Source organism: Lepidochelys kempii, chromosome 9, assembly GCF_965140265.1.
Source record: "Lepidochelys kempii isolate rLepKem1 chromosome 9, rLepKem1.hap2, whole genome shotgun sequence".
Classification (NCBI taxonomy): Eukaryota; Metazoa; Chordata; order Testudines; family Cheloniidae; genus Lepidochelys; species Lepidochelys kempii.
In genome coordinates, this window is record NC_133264.1 from 6,988,436 (window position 1) to 7,011,130 (window position 22,695).

Sequence of the window (22,695 nt, forward strand, 5' to 3'; positions counted from 1 at the left end):
GGGGGATGTGTAACAGCAGATGGGAAAAGGTGGCACACTAGCGTATCAGCTATCGGAATGAGTAACATTTGATGCATCTATATTTAAAAACACTCCAAATGGATTTGATCTAGGTTGCAGCACAAAACTGGAAAACAGGGAAATGCTGATTGTCTGACCTGAACTCACTACTTGTTTACTTAACTCATAACAAGTTTTGCTTGAGGAGCATATACTGTTGAGTCAGTCTTCACCCCTGGCCTCTCTTCCCTTCCCAATATTTTCGTAAATGAATTCCATTGAAGCTAAGCATGCAGGCTATCGGAGTATTTGTCGTTCACCCTAAGCAGAATTTTTGTTTTTGTGCATTTATATTGCAGAGTCCATGGTTTTAGTACAACTTGCCGTGCTTTAGCAGGTAACTTGGATTTGGGCCAGGGTTCATCCTCTTCGGTGTTTATATAGTGCCTGGCACAATGGGGCCCTGGTCCATGACTGACTCCTAGGCATTGCTGCAATACAAACAATAAAGATTCTTGATGCAAACAGATACAAAGTAACCACGTTTAGTGTAACATTCCCATGTCATTTTGGAAAACCTTATGTAACTGAGAACTGTGAATTTTCACTGCAATTGAGATATCCTGGGAATCTTAAAATTAGGAAAAATAGAAGAAGAATGTAGTTTCAGTGCTCAATAAAAATTGATGTCAATGTCTAATTCTGCAAAACCTTTTTTTGGAGTACTCTGGTTTGTGGTGTAATGTGTGACAGAATCTGAGACCCCGACTTCTAGCTGTTTGGCAGGTGGAGAGTGGAGGAAGGGGTTGCGTCTAGGTTGACGTATATACTTAGTTTTGGATTTAAATGGTTCCAACACACAGGTACTAATCTCAAAATTTAAGATTTGCAATGGAAATTCAGATATATCTATCATGTTTCAAAGTAAATATGTTATTCATAGTCATCCAATTTAACTAATACTACATAAAACTAATGTTCCAGACGTAATCTTGATTTTTTTTTTTTTTTTAATTAAGGGACCCTTGAGAATAAATCCTAAGAAATACCATGAAGCCTTCATTCCATCTCCAGTAAGTATAATTTATAATTCTTTGTAGTTCTTAAATGAATGTGTATGAAGATAGTAGTTGTACTGGGTACGAAATGTCACTTTGATTTGTGTAACAAGATGTACCAGTTAGGATACATTAAAATAAACATTAAGGTATGTACATAGTGTGAAAAAAAACTGTTTTTAACACTGCAAAGTGCTACTGAATGTCTTTAAACTTCTGATGAAAGTGGGGACACTTGTTTCTAATCCAAAGACACCAGCTGAGCCCAGGTTTGAGGACCACTAGTTAGTGTAATTGTAAACCCTTGGTCTATGGCTACAGAGGATGTATAGATTTTTCCATTGATTTAAATTAATCTTTCCTGAACAAATATGCTCTCCATTTTCGATCCGCTGCATGAGCTAATTTATAAAGTTGGTCCAAAAGTACCATGCATGGTTCCTTTTAATGTACCCTCTTTTGCGCAAGCTGTGTATAGCAGTGGGATTCAAGCTTTTTTCATTTGTGGACCCCCTAAAAATTTTTAAATAGAACCCTTTGGAAATCTTAGACATGGTCTGGGGATCCTCAGGGGTCTGGGGAACCAACGGTTGTAAACCACTGTTCTGTGGTAATGACAACTTTTCCCTGACCCCTTAGACATAATCTGCGGACCCATGAGGTTTCGTGGATCACAGGTTGAAAACCACTGGTGTTTAGCTTGGCTTGAGGTTCACTGCTGTCTCAGGGGGCCATTTCTTTACATCGGTTATTCATTCAATGGAAGGACTCTTGTGATTTGAAGGGCCTCCTTTAGGCAAGGTTACCTTTCTGCTGGTGTAGGTGAGGACAGTTGTTTTGTAGTGACTTGATCAAAGTTTAGTTGGCTTCATGTCCTAATGTGACAGTGTGTTTCATATTGAAATTAGGTTTTGTTTTGAGGTATAGGAGAAAAAGGGCCTTGCTCAGACACTGAGTTGTTGGTTGTGTTTAATATTGCTCCTACTTTTGGGGCATAATTCTTTTGGAGTCAGGATTGAAAGTCCAGAGATTTGTGTTAGCTTCTGTGGTCGGTCAGTCATAGAAAATGATCTTTAAGCCTCTTTCCATAGAGGAAGACTTGTATTATTTGTGCTGGTGCAAAGGGGAAGATTCTTGAGAGTCGCTGGGGAGGAAACTCATAATAGCGGTCTCCAGGGCTTCCTGAAACTGGCACTGACAGTCCTGGTGTGAAAATGGGTAATGTTCTGTACTCCTCTCTGCTTGCTCTCTTGACAGCGCACAGTCAACCTGTGGAACTCCTTGCCTGAGGAGGTTGTGAAGGCTAGGACTATAACAGGGTTTAAAAGAGAACTGGATAAATTCATGGAGGCTTAAGTCCATTATTGGTTATTAGCCAGGATGGTTAAGGAATGATGTCCCTAGCCTCTGTTTGTCAGAGGGTGGAGATGGATGACAGGAGAGAGATCACCTGATCATTACCTGTTAGGTTCACTCCCTCTGGGGCACCTGGCATTGGCCACTGTCGGTAGACAGGATACTGGGCTAGATGGACCTTTGGTCTGACCAAGTATGGCCATTCTTATGTTCTTATGAATGAGGTAAGTGTAGACTGTTAAACCTATCCTATTAAACCACAAAACACTAGCTAAACATTAAGTCCAACTGGCACCTTAGAGACTAACCAATTTATGCTCAAATAAATTGGTTAATCTCTAAGGTGCCACAAGTACTCTCTTTCTTTTTGCGAATACAGACTAACACGGCTGCTACTCTGAAACCTGTCATTAAGTCCAACTGTGTACACAAGCAAAGAGCTCTATCCTTACTCCCCCGAGTGCTTAGCTATTACCTCATGATGAAGCAGATCACTCACAGTTTTGTGTTCTGGAATACATAGGCACTGGGATGTTAGTTAAGGGTTACATTTCTGCCATCACTCTCTTTTCTTCCTGGGTTAAATCATGCAAACAGCACCATTGCCCAGTGATCAGAAGAGTCAGCCCCTGGAGGATGATATATCTGGGCCAGGTGGAAGTAGTCAATGTAAGGAGAGGGTTACATTTGGGGAACTCGCCATTAGCATAACCCTCCATCAAGTATAGAAGAATGGCTTGCAGTCTTAGCATCCTGCTAGATTCCCCATTGTTGCCAGATACTGAAATAGCTACAGCTGTGAAAAGTCTTCATCTCCCTCTGCAGCTAGTCTGGGCATTGCACCCCATTCTGTCAGATCGGACATGGCTACAGTGACCCCTTGCATTTGTCACCTCTGGGCTTTATTATACCAGCCTTATGCTTATTTTGGTTCAAGTGCAGCAGCAGGTCACTTTAATGTCACAAGTCCCTACGAGCATGTTGGTCCAGACTGTTGCGCTGTACGCTGGCTTACTGTTGAATGGCGAGTCAAGGTAAAAGCGTTATCATCAAAGACTTCCATGGGATGGACCCAAGCTATTCGAACACTGCCTCGCGTGCTGCAATCTTGACTGCTTTCAGTACCTGTGATCTTTTGAATGGTGGAATTGTCATCTTGGAGAGCGAGACACTTGAACATGAGAGACGGAGCTTTCTTGGCAGCTGGCCCATGACTGTAGAACTTGTTTCCGGAAGAGATTAGAATGACCACAAATCTCCCTGCTGTCAAACAGAAATGTAGAAGGCTGCTACTGTTGTTCGGTGAAGGCTATATAGTAATAAAACATCTTGTCGAATGGGAGATGAGTGCAGAGAATCTGATCCTCTTACAAGCTGTAATGTGCTCTGATGCTACTGCAACAAATACAGCGTAAACACCTCGGTAGAAGTGTAGGCCTTGCAAGTTACCCCAGTACTGTGTTGCCATTCAAGCCCATTGTAATTACATTAGTAATGCAAAAAGGTGATGGTTTGGAGTGTGAGGAATTGGTGTGGGGGGAAGGAAACGAAAAAATCCCAGACACTTGGGAGCGTGTGAGTTAACTCTATAGACCACAGTTCTGAAGCACTAAGTAAACATTGCTGCATTTTTATGACATGTTACTTTAAAAAGCTTTATGGTAGTGTGCGCCAGTTTTTAATTACCGCTGCTCTAGCAGGCATTGAAATAACTGGTGTTAAAAATCTGTATATAGGAATAAATTGTTTAAAATGAGAGCTATTGGCTGCAAATCAGAAAAAGAAAATCCCTTCTTGCTTAGTCTAGCAGCATAGTTTCAATGGGCTGGCGTAGCACTTCCAGAGCTGCTGTTGGCAGATGGAGAAACTACTTTTAATTTTTTTTTTTTGCAAAAAAATACATGGCGCAAACAAATTAACCCACATCCCAACTTCCTTCTGCCCTGGAACAAGCCAGCATTACCATGGAATTGTACAGCTAGGTTATAAAAAAAGGGCATTTTTCTTAAAACGAGGCTTTGAATTGTCCTTTTTGTATACGTGGTGGATCTCGCTTGGGGCGGGGTGGGGATGGGAGAAGAGAGGTAGGGCCATGTGCAAAAATCTGGCCTTTGGAAAAGAAAAGTTTCCAATATGAATTATGTTGGTCCAACAGGCTTTGCAATTTTTCTGCATCTTGTCATGGGAGGCAGCTTTGACACAGCTGTTGGGCTGCTGCTGCTTTTCTTTCTAAGAGTAATTTGCTCCGTTGGAGGATGGCCTCGGTTCCACAGGACAGCAGTGTCTTACCTCTGTTATTTTGCTATCTAGGCAAAACAGAATACTTACGTGTTGGTACCCTGAAAAATCTGAGGCCTTATTAGATATGCTTACTGTTTTTCCTGAAGACTGCATATAATGGTAATGCTGCAGATGAGCTCTTATCCGGTACTAGAGAATTGTGAGCATGTATTTGAGGAACTGCAATAAAACCCCAGTGTGGTTAAGATTTTAGTTCCCTTAAGATTGGCTTTTTGTTGTGTTCTTGAAAAAAAAGTTATCACCTAAAGAAACCCACAATCATCTTATGCCTTAAAGCCAAGAAAAGGGGATAAGGCTCCACAATAGGAGAACATGTCTTAATACACAGGTTAATACTAAATGCTTCTAGGGTTTTACAGGCTCATGGTGTTCTGCAACCAGCCACATGCAATTATCAGCTTGCCGAAGTACAAGGGAGTGAAAATGAAAGCAGTAGATTAACTTGACCAAAAGAGGTGTGAAAATGAAACCTCAACTCCCTAAAAAACCTACGAACCTCTGCGATTAAACCTGATCCTCCTTGACCCCAGGTGGGCAACCCCCTCCCAAACCAAATCTAGATTGTGAGCTGAGTGTCAAGTGTGTCCTAGAAGCTAACCCTGCTGTGTGGAGTAGCTGCGACGGCTATATGGGGTGGGGCTACAGAAATCAAGGTCATCTCTTTTAGAAGGTGGGGTTGTGGACGGCAGGGGGCAGAACAGACTGTGGCTGGCTGCAGTTACAACAGACTTGTTGCTGTGTTATGTAACGTTTAAATATGTATCTCCATCTCCCCAGGGTGTGTGCGCTGTCGTTTTTTGTCGCTAGAGTATTTTTAAACTTCTGCAGTAAATATAGCTTAGTATTTTGTGCTTTGATATTTCATATTTTTTTCCCCTTTCCATAGGATGGGATTCGTGATATCTTTATTGATGGGGTGGTTGCTCGCAACAGAGCCCTAAATGGTGACATTGTGGTGGTGAAACTGCTTCCCAAGGAGCAATGGAAGGTCAGTCCCATGTTCATTTCTATGGCTTGCATAAAAAGAGCCGATTATAATGATCTCCACTGATCTTATTCATGTATGGTGTATTACCATATACTAATAGAGAACTGTCCACAAATCTCGTAGCTAAATTGTGACTAATATTTTAGTAGATTAAAAGTTTATCATTTAAAAGCTATGCCTAAAACACTAGGCCACACCCCTTTGGTGTGAAGACCCTATCTGCCACTACCTCAGGAGGTTTGTATTTTGTCCACCACCCTAACCCAGAATATGGATGGGACAGATGGCATTTTTAGTTGGCTTCATGTTTATGGCATTGAATAGTTTTGATTGGCTGTTTGAGCGCAGTTGACAGTGTGTGTATATTTAAAGCATACTATTTGCAATTCTTAATTAACCGATAGCACCCAGAAGTTTGTGGGGCCCGAGGCTTGGAGTACCTGCCTTGTCCCAACTCTGAATCTCATGACCATTCAGGTCTTGCACAAATGAAGAACATGTGAAATAACTTGAACAATGCAAGCATATTTATCACTTCTGTTTCCATCTCCTGTAGAAGTTCACTCCTTTTAAGAGTATTTTCTTTTTTTTTTTTTTTCCTTCCACCCATCAATGCCCAGGATGTCATATCAAATGGCTGGATTATTTTATTTGTTGCTAGTAAATCTGTTGGCAGCTTTGCACAGGGAAATCCTTACTGTAGGTCTCCATTTGTTGGGAGACTAAGGTGAAGCTAGCACGTGTGGCTATGTGCTTAAGTCTGAACACGACAGAAGTGCTGCAAATTCTTCTCCAGACCTAAATATCTGGATTTTGAATTCCTTTCAGGGATGTGAAGATTGCACTCTCTCTTTAATTGATGAGTCCTACCTAGGACAAAAGTAATAACCCTGCCTGTTCAGTGAGGTGAAAGTCCTGTCAGGTTAGTGCTCCTGGCTTGCTCTTTAGCCACCTTCGTGCCCAGTGTTTGTTTGAAGCAGACTTGTGGGGGAAAGTTTTAGATTTCCATTTACCAGACCTTCCATTGGCTATTTGCTGAACCTGTCCCCTCTTGCAGAGGGAGAATGACAGCATGGAACATTTAACTCTGCTTTCGAGATCATTGTAAAAGGACTCTGAACAAAAGACTCGTGTGCTTATTGCACAATGTGTTGGCGAAATTACATTACACAAAGGGTGATTATACTGTCATAGTATTAAATAGGAACTAACATGCTGCAAATATATTCCTGTGCCTATATAAATGTGGAAGAGCTGTTTGCTCTTATGGATGACTTAACTCCTTTGAAAATCAAACAATTATTAGGGTGAGGCAAGCTTTATTCAGTAGCCATTTAAAGGAGAGAAAAGCTGCGTTCAGCAGAGCCAGGTTCACTCCTGTAGTGGTTGGATCACTAAATGCATGTAAACCTGTCAGCAAGTTTAAAGAAGAAGGATTCTTCCCACTGCATGCAAAACACTGAAAGTGGTAAAAGTGGCAAGAAGTGCGGGTCAGGCTGCAAGCGGATAACCCAGAAGGCTTTAGATCTTCATAGTACAAGAGTCTGATTCTTCCACAGTGAATTCAACATTGCTAAATTAAGTACTCAGAACCTACAGGAGTGTGTTAAGCCATGCAGGTGATGCACTAGGAGCGGATTTACCTCAAAACATACTTGTGGCCCGGGGCCCCCAATGACAGGGGCCCCAAAATATAGGCGTGGGAACTAGGGGTACAGGGAGTGCTGCAGCACCCCTACATTTTATGCGGGACTCCGCTGCCGCCCTGTACCACTTATGTTAAAATATACTGTTAGGAGCACAGAACCGCCCGGGCTCCTGGGGAGACAGGGAGGTGTCCGAGCCCGGCCATGGGGGCTGCAGCGTGACTGCGGTGGCTAAGGGGGAATCGCAGCTGCCTGCGTTGCAAGGACCCAGCAGCCAGGGGAGGCAAAGAGAGATCAGCGCATGGAGTCAGCGGGGTGCTCAGGTGGCCGCTGATGGAGCTGTGCCTCCCCTCCCTGCCCCCCCGCCACCCTCAGGTGGGTGTTCAGCCCATGCAGGTCTCTGCCTGCTTCTCCAGGCCAGCTAGCGGGGTGGCAGCGGAGCCCACAGAGTCCTGGGGCGTGGGGTGGGAGCTGGGACCCCGGGTGTCCCAGAGCAGAGCTTCCATGGGGCTGGAGAAGGAAACACCAAGATCTTCATGGCCGAGGACAGCTTCAGGCGCCATGGCGGCCCCACTCTGGCCGGCCCGGAGAAGCGGCCAGAGACCCACATGGGCTGAACACCCACCTGAAGGTGAGGGCCGGGGGCACGGCTCCGTCAGTGGCTACCTGAGCACCCCGCTGCCTCCGTGCGCTGATCTCTGCTCGCCTCCCCTGGCTGCTGGGTCCTTGGAAAGCAGGTGGCTGCCATCCCCCTTAGCCCCCATGGTTGCTCTGCAGCCCCTGTGGCTGGGCTCAGACCTGGGCCCCTCCCTGTCTCCCCAGGAGCCTGGGTGGTTCTGTGCTCCTAACAATATGTTTTAACATAAGTGGTGCGGGGCGGCAGCAGAGTCCCGCATAAAACGTGGGGGTGCTGCAGCACCTCCCACACCCAGGGCTGCCGATGGGGATGGGGGAAGGGGCAGATTCCCTGGAGATTTAAAAGGGCCCAGGGCCCTTGGCAGCGGCTGGAACCCTGGGCCCTTTAAATTGCCGCTGGAGCCCCAGGTGGCATGGCCCGGGCAGCGCTGAAGGGCTGGCTGTGGGAGGCTAGCCCACAGCTGGTCCCTCACCTTGCCCAGGAGCCCGGCAATTCTGTTGGCAGCCCTGCCCGCACCCCTAGTTCCCACACCTGTGGTCCTGGCTGCTGCCCCATGGCCCGCGCCCTGGTCTGGAATCGTGTCTGGGGTGGACAGGAGTCTGGCTTTCTTTTTCTTGGCTAGGTCCCGAGGGAAGGGCCCTGAAAATGAAGCTGTGCACAGGGCCCCACTAACTCTAAATCCGCCCCTGTGCTGCACTATGTCCCAGTCTGTTTCTTGCCATCAGCAACTTAGTCAGTGGGGGCATCCCAGCTCCCTAGTTTCTTGGAGTTCGTTGCTATGAAAATTTGTTTTCATTAGTTCTTTGGGAACGGTGCCACAGGACTGTGTTGGGATTTATTACGGTTAATTTTGCCAAGTAATTATAAACTTGACTTGTTATTGTCCTTCGTGATCGAAGATGACGCTGACGCCAATTTTACCTCTTGTGTGTACGGTTAAGGCTAAAAAGCCTGATGTGCGAGTGGCAGCCCTTTCCTCATGAAGTGCACAGGTACCGCAATGAGGAGGAAGGGGTTAAAGTCTGTGTCTGCTGAGTATGCTGCTATTTACGACTCAACCTCCGTACATTAAGATCTATACTGCGGTTAATCTTGAACCGGGTAACCCCATTATGGCCTACTGCTTGCCAGTTAATCTTGAACTTGGTAACCCCATTGTTGCCTACTGCTTGCCAGTTAATCCTGAACTGGGTAACCCCATTATTGCTGGCTGCTTGCCAGCGTGAGCTACCTCTTGCTGACGACTCCCGGCTACCAGCGTCAACGTTGCAGTGTTTTGAGTTATGCATTGGTGTGGCCTTGAAGTGTTTCTTCTGGCCGCCTTGTATGCAGTTATCCACTTTCAGTTCACCACACAGCAACTGCCTTGACATTCTGGTGTCATCCATCCTTAACAACTGACCAGCCCAGCATAACTGTGATGTGATAAGCCTGACTTCAAGCCCTGTAGAGTGACTCCATTCCAGAACCTCATTGGTAACTTTATCCTGCCATGTGATGTGGAGTATGGCACACAGGTGTCATAAGTGGAACTTATCTAGAAGCTTAATGTGACGGCTGTGGTGTGTCCAGATCTTTCACTCATTCAGCAAGTTGAAGAGCACAGTTATTTTACAGACTTGGTTTCAAGCTCAATTCTGCCAGACTCTGCCTGATAGTCTGCCAAATGATGAACTAGCTTTGTTGATATGACTTGTCAACTCCTTGTCTACAGTGATATCATTCCACAGTATACTACTAAGATAGCAGACATCTGTAGCATCATTTCGCTGTGTGTTTCTGATGGTGACTTTTACTTTTATGTAGGGTTTTCCTACATAGGTTAATACATGACCTTTGTCTTTTTTCAGGTTGATTGTCAGCCCATACCTTTCTGCAAATCTGTCTGTAATCGATTTTATATCTTTTAGAATATGTGCCCCTAGAGCATACCTCAGTTTATGAACCATTGCTTCAAAGACGTTCATGGATGATCGCAGCCTGTTCAGATTAAATAATTTTCCAGAGGATTGGGAACCTCCTGGTACCGGCATTCAGGTCTCTTGTAGCTACACTGAGCATTTTTGCATAGAAGAGATTAAACAAGAGTGGACCAATTATTCAGCCCTCCTTAATACCATTAGTAATAGGAAATGGGTCAAACTGAACATATTCTATGCCGATTTGGCCAATCATTCCATCGTGAAATAGCCTCAGAATGTTGATGAATTTTTCTGGACAGCCAGACTTACATAATAATTGCCAAAGCCCAGGTCTGCTGACTGTGCCAAATGTTTTATCCAGGCCAATAAGGATGGTGTAAATGTCCTGTTGCTGTTCTCTGCATTTCTGCTGCATCTGACAGACCTTTTGCATGTTAATGGTTTTTATTTTTTACTACTTCCAACTCACTTGTGTGCTTGACTGTCTGAAGACTTGTTCTGTTGGTATCCTTTATATCACAAGGGATTTGGTTGTTAGGACAGCAATCTGATACATTTGTGCCTTCTGCATTCCAGAAAAGCCTGGTCACAGTCCTGGGAGTGAGAACTTGCTTTTCCCAAAGCAGGTGGTTCCCTACCTCAGATTTCCCACCTTAATGATGATCCTCTGTGCTGGGTCCTACTATGCTGCCACATCCTAAATGCTAGGTTTGGAGCACTCAGAACTCCAGTGCAGGTTAGGGGGACTAAATGAATTGCGGGGGAGTGTGGGATATAGCTTGCATAACAAAGGGTTTTGGTCTTGTAAATTAGTATATTTGCCTGAAGAGCTGACGATGTTAATGGCTTGGGTCTTCAACCTTGAAACTGTGTTGAGAGCAGAGCCCCAAATAGTTGTGATGTGATAGCGTGAGATTGAGTTGTCATGGTGAAAACATAATAGAGTAGTGTCGGGGTAAGGAGCTGAGATTCTAAAGATGTGTGACCATGCTTTATGAAATAGCTCCTTGGCAGTTCGGAAGGAAATACTTCTTTTCTTCTTTCCCCATCCTTCCACTTTCTGGCTGCATGGTGGGAATGGGGAGATTCTGGGGGCTTGGATTCCTCAAATTCCTTCCCGCCCAACGTACACGTTGGGTAGCATTTGGTGAGCTGCTCACTCTGCCTGGTCTTAAGCAGACTGAGAGGAGTTTTGGACACATTTATATCCTCTGTGAGAGCTTTGTGTGGTCCTAGAGCTACTTCTGGCTCTGTCTTCACCATGTGAGTTCCTATTCTCAGGGGCAGCCTCCTTCCTTTCCTGATCTTGTATGTCTTTTCTTATTATCAGTTGTGCTCTAAAGTCAACAAGTTTGACCTTGCACCATGAAAATGGGAAATTGACCTTTAGGCCCAGAAGATTATTAGCTTACATTTCTGAAGAGCCTCCTGCCAAAACAGAGGTAAGGGAGTTGCAGTGGCTGTGTTGATGCTATATTTCAGAGGTTCTTTACACATCCTTTTTTTGCCTGGTGGCTTCAAGTATAATATAACTAAGGAACTATGGGTTTCAGAGTAGCAGCTGTGTTAGTCTGTATCTGCAAAAAGAAAAGGAGGACTTGTGGCACCTTAGAGACTTAACAAATTTGTTTGAGCAGAAGCTTTCGAGAGCTACAGCTCACTTCATCGGATGCATTCCTTAAGGAACTATGGTAACTTTCAAATGATTTGGCTCTTGAAAAGAAAGTAATTTGACTCTCAGACCATATTTCTTCAGATACTTAGCGTATAACCATGCTTACATCCATCCTCGGAATTCAAATCCTGTATAATTATACAGCTTGTAGTAGAATAACCTGAATGGTGCAAAATGTTCATGTAATTATTATAACAATATTTCTCTAATCCATTGAAAAGAGGAAAGCAGGGTAATAGTATAGGAAGGGACACACTTCATTTAATCTTCCCTGGCAACCTGCTCTTCTACCTCATCCTTAATTGTTGTGTAGTCTTTCCACTTCATCCTCTATCATTTTATAGTATTTGTTTAATTCAGACTTACATGTTGCTTTTTCATGGGAGACTTATTTTGCTGGTAGAAAATAACACATTAATCACTTGTTATTATTTGGGGCTTGAGTTCTTGGCCCAATTCATAGTGCTTACAGAATAGTAGCTTATCATGTAGAGTGTTGCGTGACGACTCTGCCATGAATTGCTCTCTCTATTGTTGTATGCCGTGCAGTAGGAGCCGTGTCAGTCCCAGGATATTAGCGAGAGAAGGTTGGTGAGGTAATAAAAGATATTACCTCACTCACTTGTCTGTCTGTATCGGTAACATTTTAGGGCCTTACAGTAGAACACCAGAGTTATGAAGTGACCAGTCAGCCACACACCTCATTTGGAACTGGCAGTACACAATCAGGCAGCAGCAGAGACAAAAACCAAAAGTCAATACAGTACTGTGTTCAATGTAAAATACTACAAAAATAAAGGGAAAGCAGCATTTTTCATCTGCATTGTAAAGTTTCAAAGCTGTGTTCAGTCATTGTTCAGTTGTAAATGTTTGAAAGAACAACCATGATTTGTTCAGCATTACAAACGTTTCAGAGTTACAACCAACCTCTGTTCCCCAGGTGTTTGTAACTCTGAGGTTCTACTGTATTTTGAAAACAGTATCTAGTATAGGACTTATTACTGTCACCGAGTTGCCCCATTATGCTCAGTCAAGAGTGCTGGGAGGGATAGATTTTATGTATGCATATTATTGGCTACCATATGTAGGAGATATCTGAGTGTGCTCAGCACATAAGCATTTAAAACAAACAAACAGCCCAAGCAGTATCGAAATTCAGTAAGCCTTTCAAAATGAGACCCGTTTACCATGATCATTACCTCTCATGGAGGACTGGAGAGGGGGTGGTCCAATATTTCCTGCACTCTTATGAGTCTATCCTAATGGTCTTGTAGAAAGAGCTCCATGGACCAAAGGTTGAGAATGACTGCTTTGTGGGTAGCATGGGGTTGTTTGTCTGACAGGAGGGGAGGTATTCCAGCATTCTGGCACTGAAGTGGCCCAAGCACTAAAAACTGAAACCCTTTCTAGCCTAGGAAACTCTGTGCTCCTCAAGGAACTCTGAGAGGTAAGATGTAATATAAGGCTGTGGGTAGTCTTAGATGGATGGAGTCAGGACCTGCTCCTTTTAGGGCCATGTGTCCGAGGTAAACACTTAAAACTCTCTTTAAACACTTTAAACTCTAGTAGATGTTGACAAAAATTCACTTTGCCCAACAGTGACTATTGTTGACATATTTGGCAACATCTAAAGGGAAGGAAAAATTAAATTCAAACAGACGTCAAGAAGCATTGTCATGCACAGTATAAACATAATGGTATATCCTGGACAGCTACCACACACAGCTGTTGACGTAAACATATGTAGTGTTAGTCAAACCTCTAGATGGGATTGTTAACTTTGGACATGCTTTAGCAAACATTTTTTATTTGCTTCTCATTCATCCAAATCAAGATTTTCTTTTGTTAGCCCTGATAATGTTTTAGGAATAACAGTATCACATGGCTATCCGAATAATGCTGTTTTGAGAATGGGAGTGTAGTGATCACTGAAGTTCTCTGGAGCTCTTCTTTATTATGGAATGAGTTTAGGAGAGGCCAGAGCTAAAGAAATGGATGATTGTGCATCTTAAAAATAACCTAACATAACTCATGCTGCCAAAGTATAGAGTAAAAAATCTAAGAAGCCAGGAAGGTATCCATATGAGTAGAGTTATAACTATAAAAGGTTGATGGAGGCTACAGAGACAGTCCAATTTATTGTTGCTGTGGGCTGCACTTAAATTTTTACATTGGCTGCTTATTTAGTGGTAATAGCTGGAGGGATATTTACCTGGGGTAAATAAAAGCTGTTTTTCATAGAAGGAAATGTTGCATTAACTTTCCTCTTCCCCCAGATGTTGCTTTTAGACATGTTTTTTAATAAAAGGTAGTTGGAAGTGAATGAGCCAAAGTCACAACAGTCACAAAGTCACAAAGTCACAACAGGGAATGCCTACTGTGCTTCGGAGACATGTATTGATGGTGCACGTTAGTAGGCTTTGTGTCTGATTGCTGTGATCTTGCCCCTTGAACAACCGTTCCCCCTAGATATTTAAAAAGGGGAGAAGCAGAAATATCCCCTCTTTGGATCTAGAGCAGTTTGATGTTCCCGATGAAGATTTTCAGTAGAATGATCCCTGTTGTGTATTTATCTACCTTTAGAGCATCTCTCCTGGAAAAGCCAAGGACATCCCAGTTTCTCCTGTGTGACCTCTGCTCAGTGGTGCAAGTATGGTGGTACGGTCCGGCACGCCATACCAGTAAGATATCTATAGCTGGTATGGCGTACCAGAAAGAGAGGAATAGCCCATCCCCAGCCCTTCCACACAGCTGCGTCTCCTGAGTCCTTCTGCCTGGGGTCTGTACAGCAGCCCCACCAGAGGACAGGGCTGGGGGGGTACAGCAGCTGAGGGCTGGCGTGGCGCTGCCCAGCGGCCCTACGTTCTGCTCCTTTCCCCACTGTGGCTCCCGGGAGAGCACTGCGTTTCGGGGCTATCCCGGGAACCTCAGCAAGGAGAGGAACAGAACATGGGGCTGCCGGGTGGCCCCATGCTGGCTGTATCACCCTCAGCCCGGCCCCCAGCCCTTCCACACAGCTGCATCTCCTGAGTCCTCCTGTCTGGGGTCTGTGCAGCAGAAGTCTCCAGCTCAGGAGGAGGAGAGGGCCCTCCCCCCACCCGTAATGTGGGATGGATGAGGATCATGGGGGGAGGGCATGGGGAGAGCACGGGGGCCACGGGCTGGGGGCAGGGCAGGGAGGTGTCACATGGGGAGGTCATGTGCTTCTTCCCCCCCATGAGTGCAGTGTACCGGCAATAAATGATTTCTACTTGCACCCCTGCCTCTGCTTGTTAGGATATAGATATTCAGGCCTGTCTGTAAAGGCCTATACTCTAAGAATTTAGGTGTATTCTTATCACTTAGCTAGTTATAGAGGTATAAAAGAAAGAGAGAATCAAAATCCCTGTCTGCCGGTGTAAGGGCCTTCTCTTACTATGACAGTCTGAGGCCCTGTGCTTAGGCTAAGATCTTTGGCTAAGCAGCAGAGGCAGCCATAAGCTGGGAAGCAAACGGTCAGATCCTCACATTGCAAAGTAGTCACATTGAAATAAAGTGCTATTGGGCTGTTAGGAATACAATCCTGTCCTGATAATGCCTATCGCCTCCAGAGAAAGGGAAGTGCCTAGAAGATGTAAAAGGAAACAGTTTGATAGCATCCTGTCTGGCAAGAACTCACTTATCAATAGCTGGGATGTGAAATCCTCATTTCTTTGTTGTTCTATCACTGTCATCCCCATTTCCCTATTGTTTGTCTGTATAATCTCTATCTGGTTCTGTGATTGTTTCTGTCTGCTGTACAATTAATTTTGCTGGGTGTAAACTAATTAAGGTGGTGGGATATAATTGGTTACATAATCATGTTACAATATGTTAGGATTGGTTAGTTAAATTTCAGTAAAATGATTGGAATCATGGAATGGGACCAGGGCCACAGGTAAGGCTCTGTGGTGTCAGAGCTGGGAAGGGGGACACTAAGGAAGGAAACTGGAATCATGCTTGCTGGAAGCTCACCCCAATAAACATTGAATTGTTTGCACCTTTGGACTTGGGGTATTGTTGCTTTCTGTTCATGCGAGAAGGACCTGAACACTGCTGAAGGAAAGGCAATAAAGATTTGGAGTTTCAGAAAAATTTGGTATCTCTTTAAGTCCTCCATCCTTTTGTGACGGGGAAAAATGATTTTCAAACTCCTTCCAAAATGTTGGGATGCAAGGGAATAAACCACCTCTTTTTATTCATACAAAAGGGTAATAAACTGGTGTGAGTATGCATACAGAATACAAATAAAAATAATCCTTAGGTTAGCAACCAAACATTAATTAATCCTTCAGCAAAAAGGGAAGTGGGATTTGTCTTCCCCAACAGTCCTAGGTGTTGAGGTGTTAAATCCACAGTCAGATAATGTTGTATAAGCCTCTGGTGATAGGTTTGCTCAGACTGAATTAAGTATCGTTAGGCTTCAGTGAATGTTGTTGGAAGAGCTTCATTTTAAGGGGTGAAAGGAAGGGCTGATGGGAACGACGGATCTTACTTAGTATAAGAGCAAAGCCAGCATTTAATACCTAATCTCCTATTACTGTTCGTTTTTTCTTGGTCACATGAATGAAGTCTAATATAACAAATTGTTCCCTTTAACAACTGACTTTCCTTTAGATGATTGTTTTAAAATCTCATCTTCCAAGTTTTCTGTAAACATGCACACATCACACTAGATTATTCTTAATCCAATCTCTTATATAACCACTATCATTTTGGGCTTTTCTTCGTCCTTGGTTCCTGTGGAATTAGCATTTTCTTAGAATTGTTTGGTTTTTTGCCAGTTTGGAGGTGTAGCAGACTTATCTGATGTTATCACATGAGTTTTTCGCGCCTACGTCTTGTAGGAGAATCTCAACATACCTGTCACAATCAAATAGTCTCTGGAGTTTCGCGCACATTAAATTTTTATAAATCCCTTTTTGATGTCCATTTTTTTTTTATGATCTTGGTTACTTTTTAGACCCACATAACTAAATAATGCAAATTGGCTCAAGTGCAAAGCATACTGATAAAAATCAGCTCATCTGAACTGGGATTTTTACAATAAATGTAGCATAAAGAAACACTGACATAGGTGTTTTTAAAGGTGAAGGTGCCCCTTAAATGTAGTTTGATTCTTGAGAGATTTAGAAGAAAAAAGTTCAGTATAACACTAAAAAGCTGCTTATGTTTTAAAATACCTACAGGAGGTTTTGTTAGGGTATTATTTTTAAAAAAGGGGGGAAAAGTCTTATGTATCAATCTCCATGATTGCTCTTGTGAACTGCTGGCTGAGAAATGGCTGAGAAACAAGAGGCTGACTACATGTGAATAATGCTGTTTACAGATTGACTGCTTCAGACTTTTCCCCTTTCCTTCCCTGAACTATGTTAAAGGGAGTAAATCCAAGGGACTGGGGATCTAAAATAGAGGGAATCCTGTAACTAGAGAACTGCAGGATGTGGGAGTAGATGAGTGAAAAGAGGAGGGGTCTTTGTAATAGTGCCTTCAAGGCAAGATGCACGACCTCATTTGTAACCAGAAAGTTCTTGTGGCTACAGTAGATGAAGGTGAGGTAAGATGGGGAAATGAATTCAACTGTAGCTACCTATGGTGAATTTGTTCCTCTACTGCAGGGATTGGCAACTTTTGGCCCGCGGCCCGCCAGGATAAGCCCCCTGGCATTCTGGGCCGGTTTGTTTATCTGTTGCGTCCGCAGGTTCAGCTGATCGCAGCTCCCACTGGCCGCGGTTTGCCGCTCCAGGCCAATGGGGGCTGTGGAAAGCAGCGGCCAGCACAGCCCTCAGCCCACACTGCTTTCTGCAGCCCCCATTGGCCTGGAGCGATGAACTGCAGCCAGTGGGAGCTGCGATTGGCCGAACCTGCGGACATGGCAGGTAAACAAACTGGCCCAGCCCGCCAGGGGGCTTACCCTGGTGGGCCGCGTGCCAAAGGTTGCCAATCCCTGCTCTATTACATTAGGTCTGGAAGCTATTAGAATGAAGGATTAAGATTAGAATAGAATAGGAATATCATTGGTAACAATGAGAATGATAGGATAAGCCCACCTTCCCCACAACCAACACAATGCTGCTTCTGTTTCTGTGCCCAAAAAAAGCTAAGGGAGTTGGGAGGCCCTTATTGCTCCTCTCAGTATCCCTACCTAGTATCCCTACCAGTATCCCTTATTCTTCATGGGATTGTTGCCAATGGCATTCTAAGAACTGTGCAACAGATAGTTTCCTTCTGCAACATCATACATACATGGTGTCCAGTGATTTAGAAGCCAAGGCTTTGGTGCTTAACATACCTTGCTAGCCATTTTCTTAGCAACACTAACATATGACAGTGAATCTTGTTTTTAAGCTATTACTAGTTGGCAGTCTCGTTAACCAAATTAACTTACTAATCATTGAACTGGAACCTGTATCTATAGCAAGAGTTCAAATTTCTCTGTTCCTGCAACATCTCGAAGAATTGTAAGCAATTCTTTTAAATCAGGTTCCAGGTTTAAAGGGTACCACTCAAAACGTTGAGAGGTAAATTCACATTCTTCCTGGTCAATTCAGTAATTGACCAGAAGTTGCTTACTTAACTTACAGGAGGCATTTTTGCTTGGAATACAGTATTCGTCACATTCAGTCTTAAACTGTTACACAGCTGTCATCTTCCATGCCCTGCTGCAGATACCTGCTGTTCAGTACTAGATGAAATGCTCTTTGTATGTGAAGTATATAGAATGTGTACTACTTGGGGTGAAATGTACAATAAAACATCATTAACAATAATCTCCTTTTCATTGTTCTTTATCAAGGAAACATGCTGGTATCTCATCAGTTTTTTCTTAAATTAACAAGGAGGTAGCTATGTGGAAAACCACTTGACATCACATCATTAGTTTAATTAGACTATTAAGTTCTATAGCTGAACTTGTGTTTTGTTGGTGCATTCACTGAGCTACATGTCAAAGACACACAGGTCTTTCTCCTTTATTAGCACACTCCCAAAAAAGTGGGAGTATGCTAATAAAATTTGCAGATGATCCAAAATTGGGAGGTATTGCCAGTGTGGAGGAGGACTGGGATATCATACAAGAAGATTTGGACAACCTTGAAAACTGGAGTAATAGAAATGGGATGAAATTTAATAGTGCAAAGCTGCAAGGCCATGCATTTAGGGACTAACAACAAGAATGTTTGCTATAAAACTGGAGATGTATCAATTGGTAACAATAGACAAGGAGAAAGACCTGTGTATTGATTTGATCACGGGATGACTGTGAACTGCCAATGTGATGCGACTGTGAAAAAGACTAAAGAAATCCTAGGATGCATCAGGCCAGGTCTTTCCAGTCAAGACAGGGAAGTGTTATTATACAAGGCACTGGTGAGACCTCATCTGGTAAACTGTGTGCAAGTCTGGACTCCCATGTTTAAGGAACATGAATTCAAACTGGAACAGGTACAGAAAAGGGCTACTAGGATGATCAGAGGAATGGAGAACCTATCTTACGAGAGGAGACTTAAGGAGCTTGGCTTGTTTAGCCTAATAAAATGAAGGATGAAGAGAGATACGACTGCTCTCTATGAATACATCAGAGGGATAAACACCAGGGAGGGAGAAGTTCAGTGCCAATGTTGGCACAAAGCCAAAAGGATATAAACTGGCCCTCAATAAGTTTAGGCTTGAAATTAGGTGAAGGTTTCTAACTCTCAGAGGAGTGAAGTTCTGGAACAGCCTTCCAAGGGAGTAGTGGGGGCAAAACACCTAATTTGTTTTAAGGTTGAGCATGACAAGTTTATGGATGGGATGGTAGGATGAGTTCCCCTACAATGGCATATTGCAAGTATCTCCAACGGACAGAGCTGGGACACTAGAAGTGAAGGGCTCTGAGTTACTACAGAGAATTCTTTCCCATGTGTCTGGGTGGTGGGTCTGACTCACGTGCTCAGGGTCTAACTGACTGCCATTTTTGGGGTTGGGAAGGAATTTTCCCCCCAGGTCAGATTGGCAGAGATATCTGAGGGTTTTTGCTTTCCTTTACGCTGTAGGGCCTGGGACACTTGCAGGTTTGAACTAGAGTAAATTATGGATTCTCTGTAATTAAATTCTGTAAATGAAGATTTGAGGACGTCAGTAACTCAGCCAGAGGTTATGGGCCTACTACAGCAGTGGGTGGGTGAGGTTCAGTGGCCTGCAATGTGCAAGGGGTCAGACTAGATGATCATGATGGTCCCTTTTGGCCTTACAGTCTATCAGACAAAGCTTTAAATATCCAGTGGGGTTTCTCTTCTCCTGTCCTTCAAAACTGCATATTCCTTTCTGTGTGGTGGTGTTCTGTGGAGGTGTAATATGTTTATCAGGTTAGATTCAGTGACTTGGAAACTTAATTTGCCTTTTTATGTAATAGTTTATCACTAATACATGGTAACGTTTCCTGTCAGGATATGCATTGTTACAGTTAGTTTCTCAAACAGCATAGGAGCGGATGGTTACCCCTGCAAGGTTCAAAGGTTTGTAAAGCAAAGAAGGAAAATGTTCTCGCTGACATCACTTCAGCCCCATCATCCTACTTTCCCATGGGGCGTATGCCGTATGCAGTTTAGATATAATGGAGTCCGAAGACTAGGTGTGGTGGCAACTGTCAAATAAAGGAAAGGCAGGGAGAAGGGAAGCTGGCCTTGTCAGGGCTATGTCACACTCTATACAGTAATTTCCTCTGAGCTGGCTGAGTCCTTGGGCAAACTTTCCTTTTGGTAACAGTTGCAAAATGTTATACACAATGAAGATAATTTTTTGTCCTTTTGTCACTGAAGTGGCCTAAATTGGCCAACAGTGAGCTTTTATTTATTTATTTATTTATTTTTTAAAAAATTTCCAGTAAAGCACTCCAACACGTTACTAATGCCTGAGTCCTAGGTTTAATGGCCTTCCACTTAAGGTGCAGATTTGTTGGCATGGAAATAGTCACACAGCCTGTATGTTCTCTTGTACAAGCATTGCCAGCTCATTGTGATCAGTCATAAACTGCTACTATGCTTCAAAGCCCGGAATCCTGACCACCCATTTCAGTTAAATGATTTGATTCAGGATCTTTTTCTTTTCTTTTAAACATGACTCCCCTAATTGTGCACTGTAAGTTCTGAGTACCAGTGTTCAGAGAGAGGGGGATTGTAGGATGTACCAATGGCAAAACTGTCATTATAGCAGAATTGGATCCGATATAAATAACCTTTCTCCCTGACAAACACTGTTTGTAATAAAACAGCAACTGCATGTGTTTCTTCATATATGGCTATGAAGCTTATTTGAAAAAAGTCGGTCAGTAAACCATGTGGTCCTCAGACATATTTTTCCTGGTGTTTTTTCCCACTACATAGATAGATAAAAGAATAAATTAACTAGTTTTGGTCAGAGCAAACCAGGTCATGTGGCTTTGATAGCTAACAGTGACTAGTGGAAACCAAGATGAATGATGTTTTTTCATCAAGCCAACAGGTTCCTTCTTTCCCTTCGAAGAGGATTCCATTGTGATTCTGCCTACATTGCATAATCCTGTGTGTGCCTGCTTACATAAACATTATGGTAATAGCTGAGGTTAGTCAACCTTTCCATGTTACACTCAATTTTCTCAGAAGCTTGTAACTCTACTGTGAAACTTGGCATGGGCAGAAGATTGGCATGAGAGTTCCGCCTGGAAGGCAGCTTTGTATGGGCAACATTTGATAAATCTGTTCAGTGGTTTTCAAATTAAAATAAGTTGTACACGTTGAAGTGGCTTCAAATGCTATTTGGTGTTCCTATAAATGAAACTATCTGAGACATTTTCTCTTAGACTGAAGCTGTGCAAGTCACTACTCCATAATAGAGATCGGTGTATTTGGTAATTTGAGCGCAGGGGGAGAATTTAAAAAGTTATTTCGTGAACTGTGTCCTACAAGTCCTTAAGAAACATGTTGAAATATGTTGGTGCGGGGATTGCTTGTAAAAATTCTGTAATGCTAGTTACTTTCAAACAGTGAATGACTATATTGTAATGGCAATTCTCTCTCTGTGTGTGTGATAGATGAGCATGTGGATAATGATGCAGAAACTTACAGTTCTTAAGCATCGGTTGGCAAGTTGGACACTAATAGCCATTCCCTGTATGGGTCATCAGTACATAAATATATGTGTGGCAATTCTCAACTGTTCTAAAAGCACAGGAATAGTTTAAGCTCCTGAATATGTAGTTATATGAACTATTGTGGATTGTGGTTACTAACTTGCACACTTGAGTCATTTAATGCTTGGTGAAGTTTTTATTAAAATACCATTGAGGAAAAATGAGAAGGCAAGAATGTTAAAGAGCACTGTATCCTTTGCCCCATTGTGCCTAACTCCTGCAGAGATCTGAGAGCAGTGCATGAGGTAGTGTAAAATCTTTGGGCAGGTGCGGGTGGCATCTGCCCTAAGTCTGAAATTGCTTGTTAAATGGGCCAGACTCTTAGTTTCAAACACCCATACAGATATCAGTCTTTTCCCCCCCCTTTCAGATTACTGGCCCAGTATCAGCTCTTGGAAAGTTTTGCTGGTCCTGGCTCACTGTTTTATATCCCAGCAGGATGGACGATATTAATATTTGAAGTCACATCCTTCTGAGTCCATCCGCAAACGAAAATGGATGTTATATAGCAGCTGCTGAAGTCAGGAGGAGCTGAAGTTGGAGGCAGAGCCAAGTTCAGAGGTTCACCAAAGTGGTGGTAGAAATTAAGTTAGTGTAAGTCTATGTAATTTAACATGCAGATGGGGGTGGAATGGAGGGTTTATAGCAGGAAGGGCAACCAACGGGAAAAGGTAAAAGCATTAGGTAACACAGCCCCCTTCCCGGTTTTTTGCACTTTTCTGCTACACCCCCACCTTTCTACCACCTGTGAGTGTAAGTGACACCAGTGTAGATTCGTAGGCATACCCCTCTACCTGTCATGGCCCAAATGCTGGGATGTGGTGCAAGGTGAGAGACCCATAAAAAGCATTCATGCAGGAAAGGTAAAATGTTGTGGTATTTGTTCCTTTAGTGCAGGGGTTCTCAAACTTCACTGCACTGCGACCCCCTTCTGACAACAAAAATTA

The 22,695-nt window shown here is 43.3% G+C and overlaps 1 protein-coding gene across 8 annotated transcripts in view; it reads left to right on the forward strand.

Moving 5' to 3' along the window:
• Window positions 1-22,695, forward strand: part of DIS3L2 (DIS3 like 3'-5' exoribonuclease 2) — a 285,705-nt gene that overhangs the window by 39,485 nt on the left and 223,525 nt on the right. For all 8 annotated transcript variants that reach the window (XM_073359152.1, XM_073359149.1, XM_073359151.1 and 5 more), the window contains 2 exons: window positions 1,020-1,073; window positions 5,602-5,703. In XM_073359152.1, coding sequence (XP_073215253.1) covers window positions 1,020-1,073; window positions 5,602-5,703 — 156 coding nt within the window. The remainder of the gene's footprint in view (window positions 1-1,019; window positions 1,074-5,601; window positions 5,704-22,695) is intronic.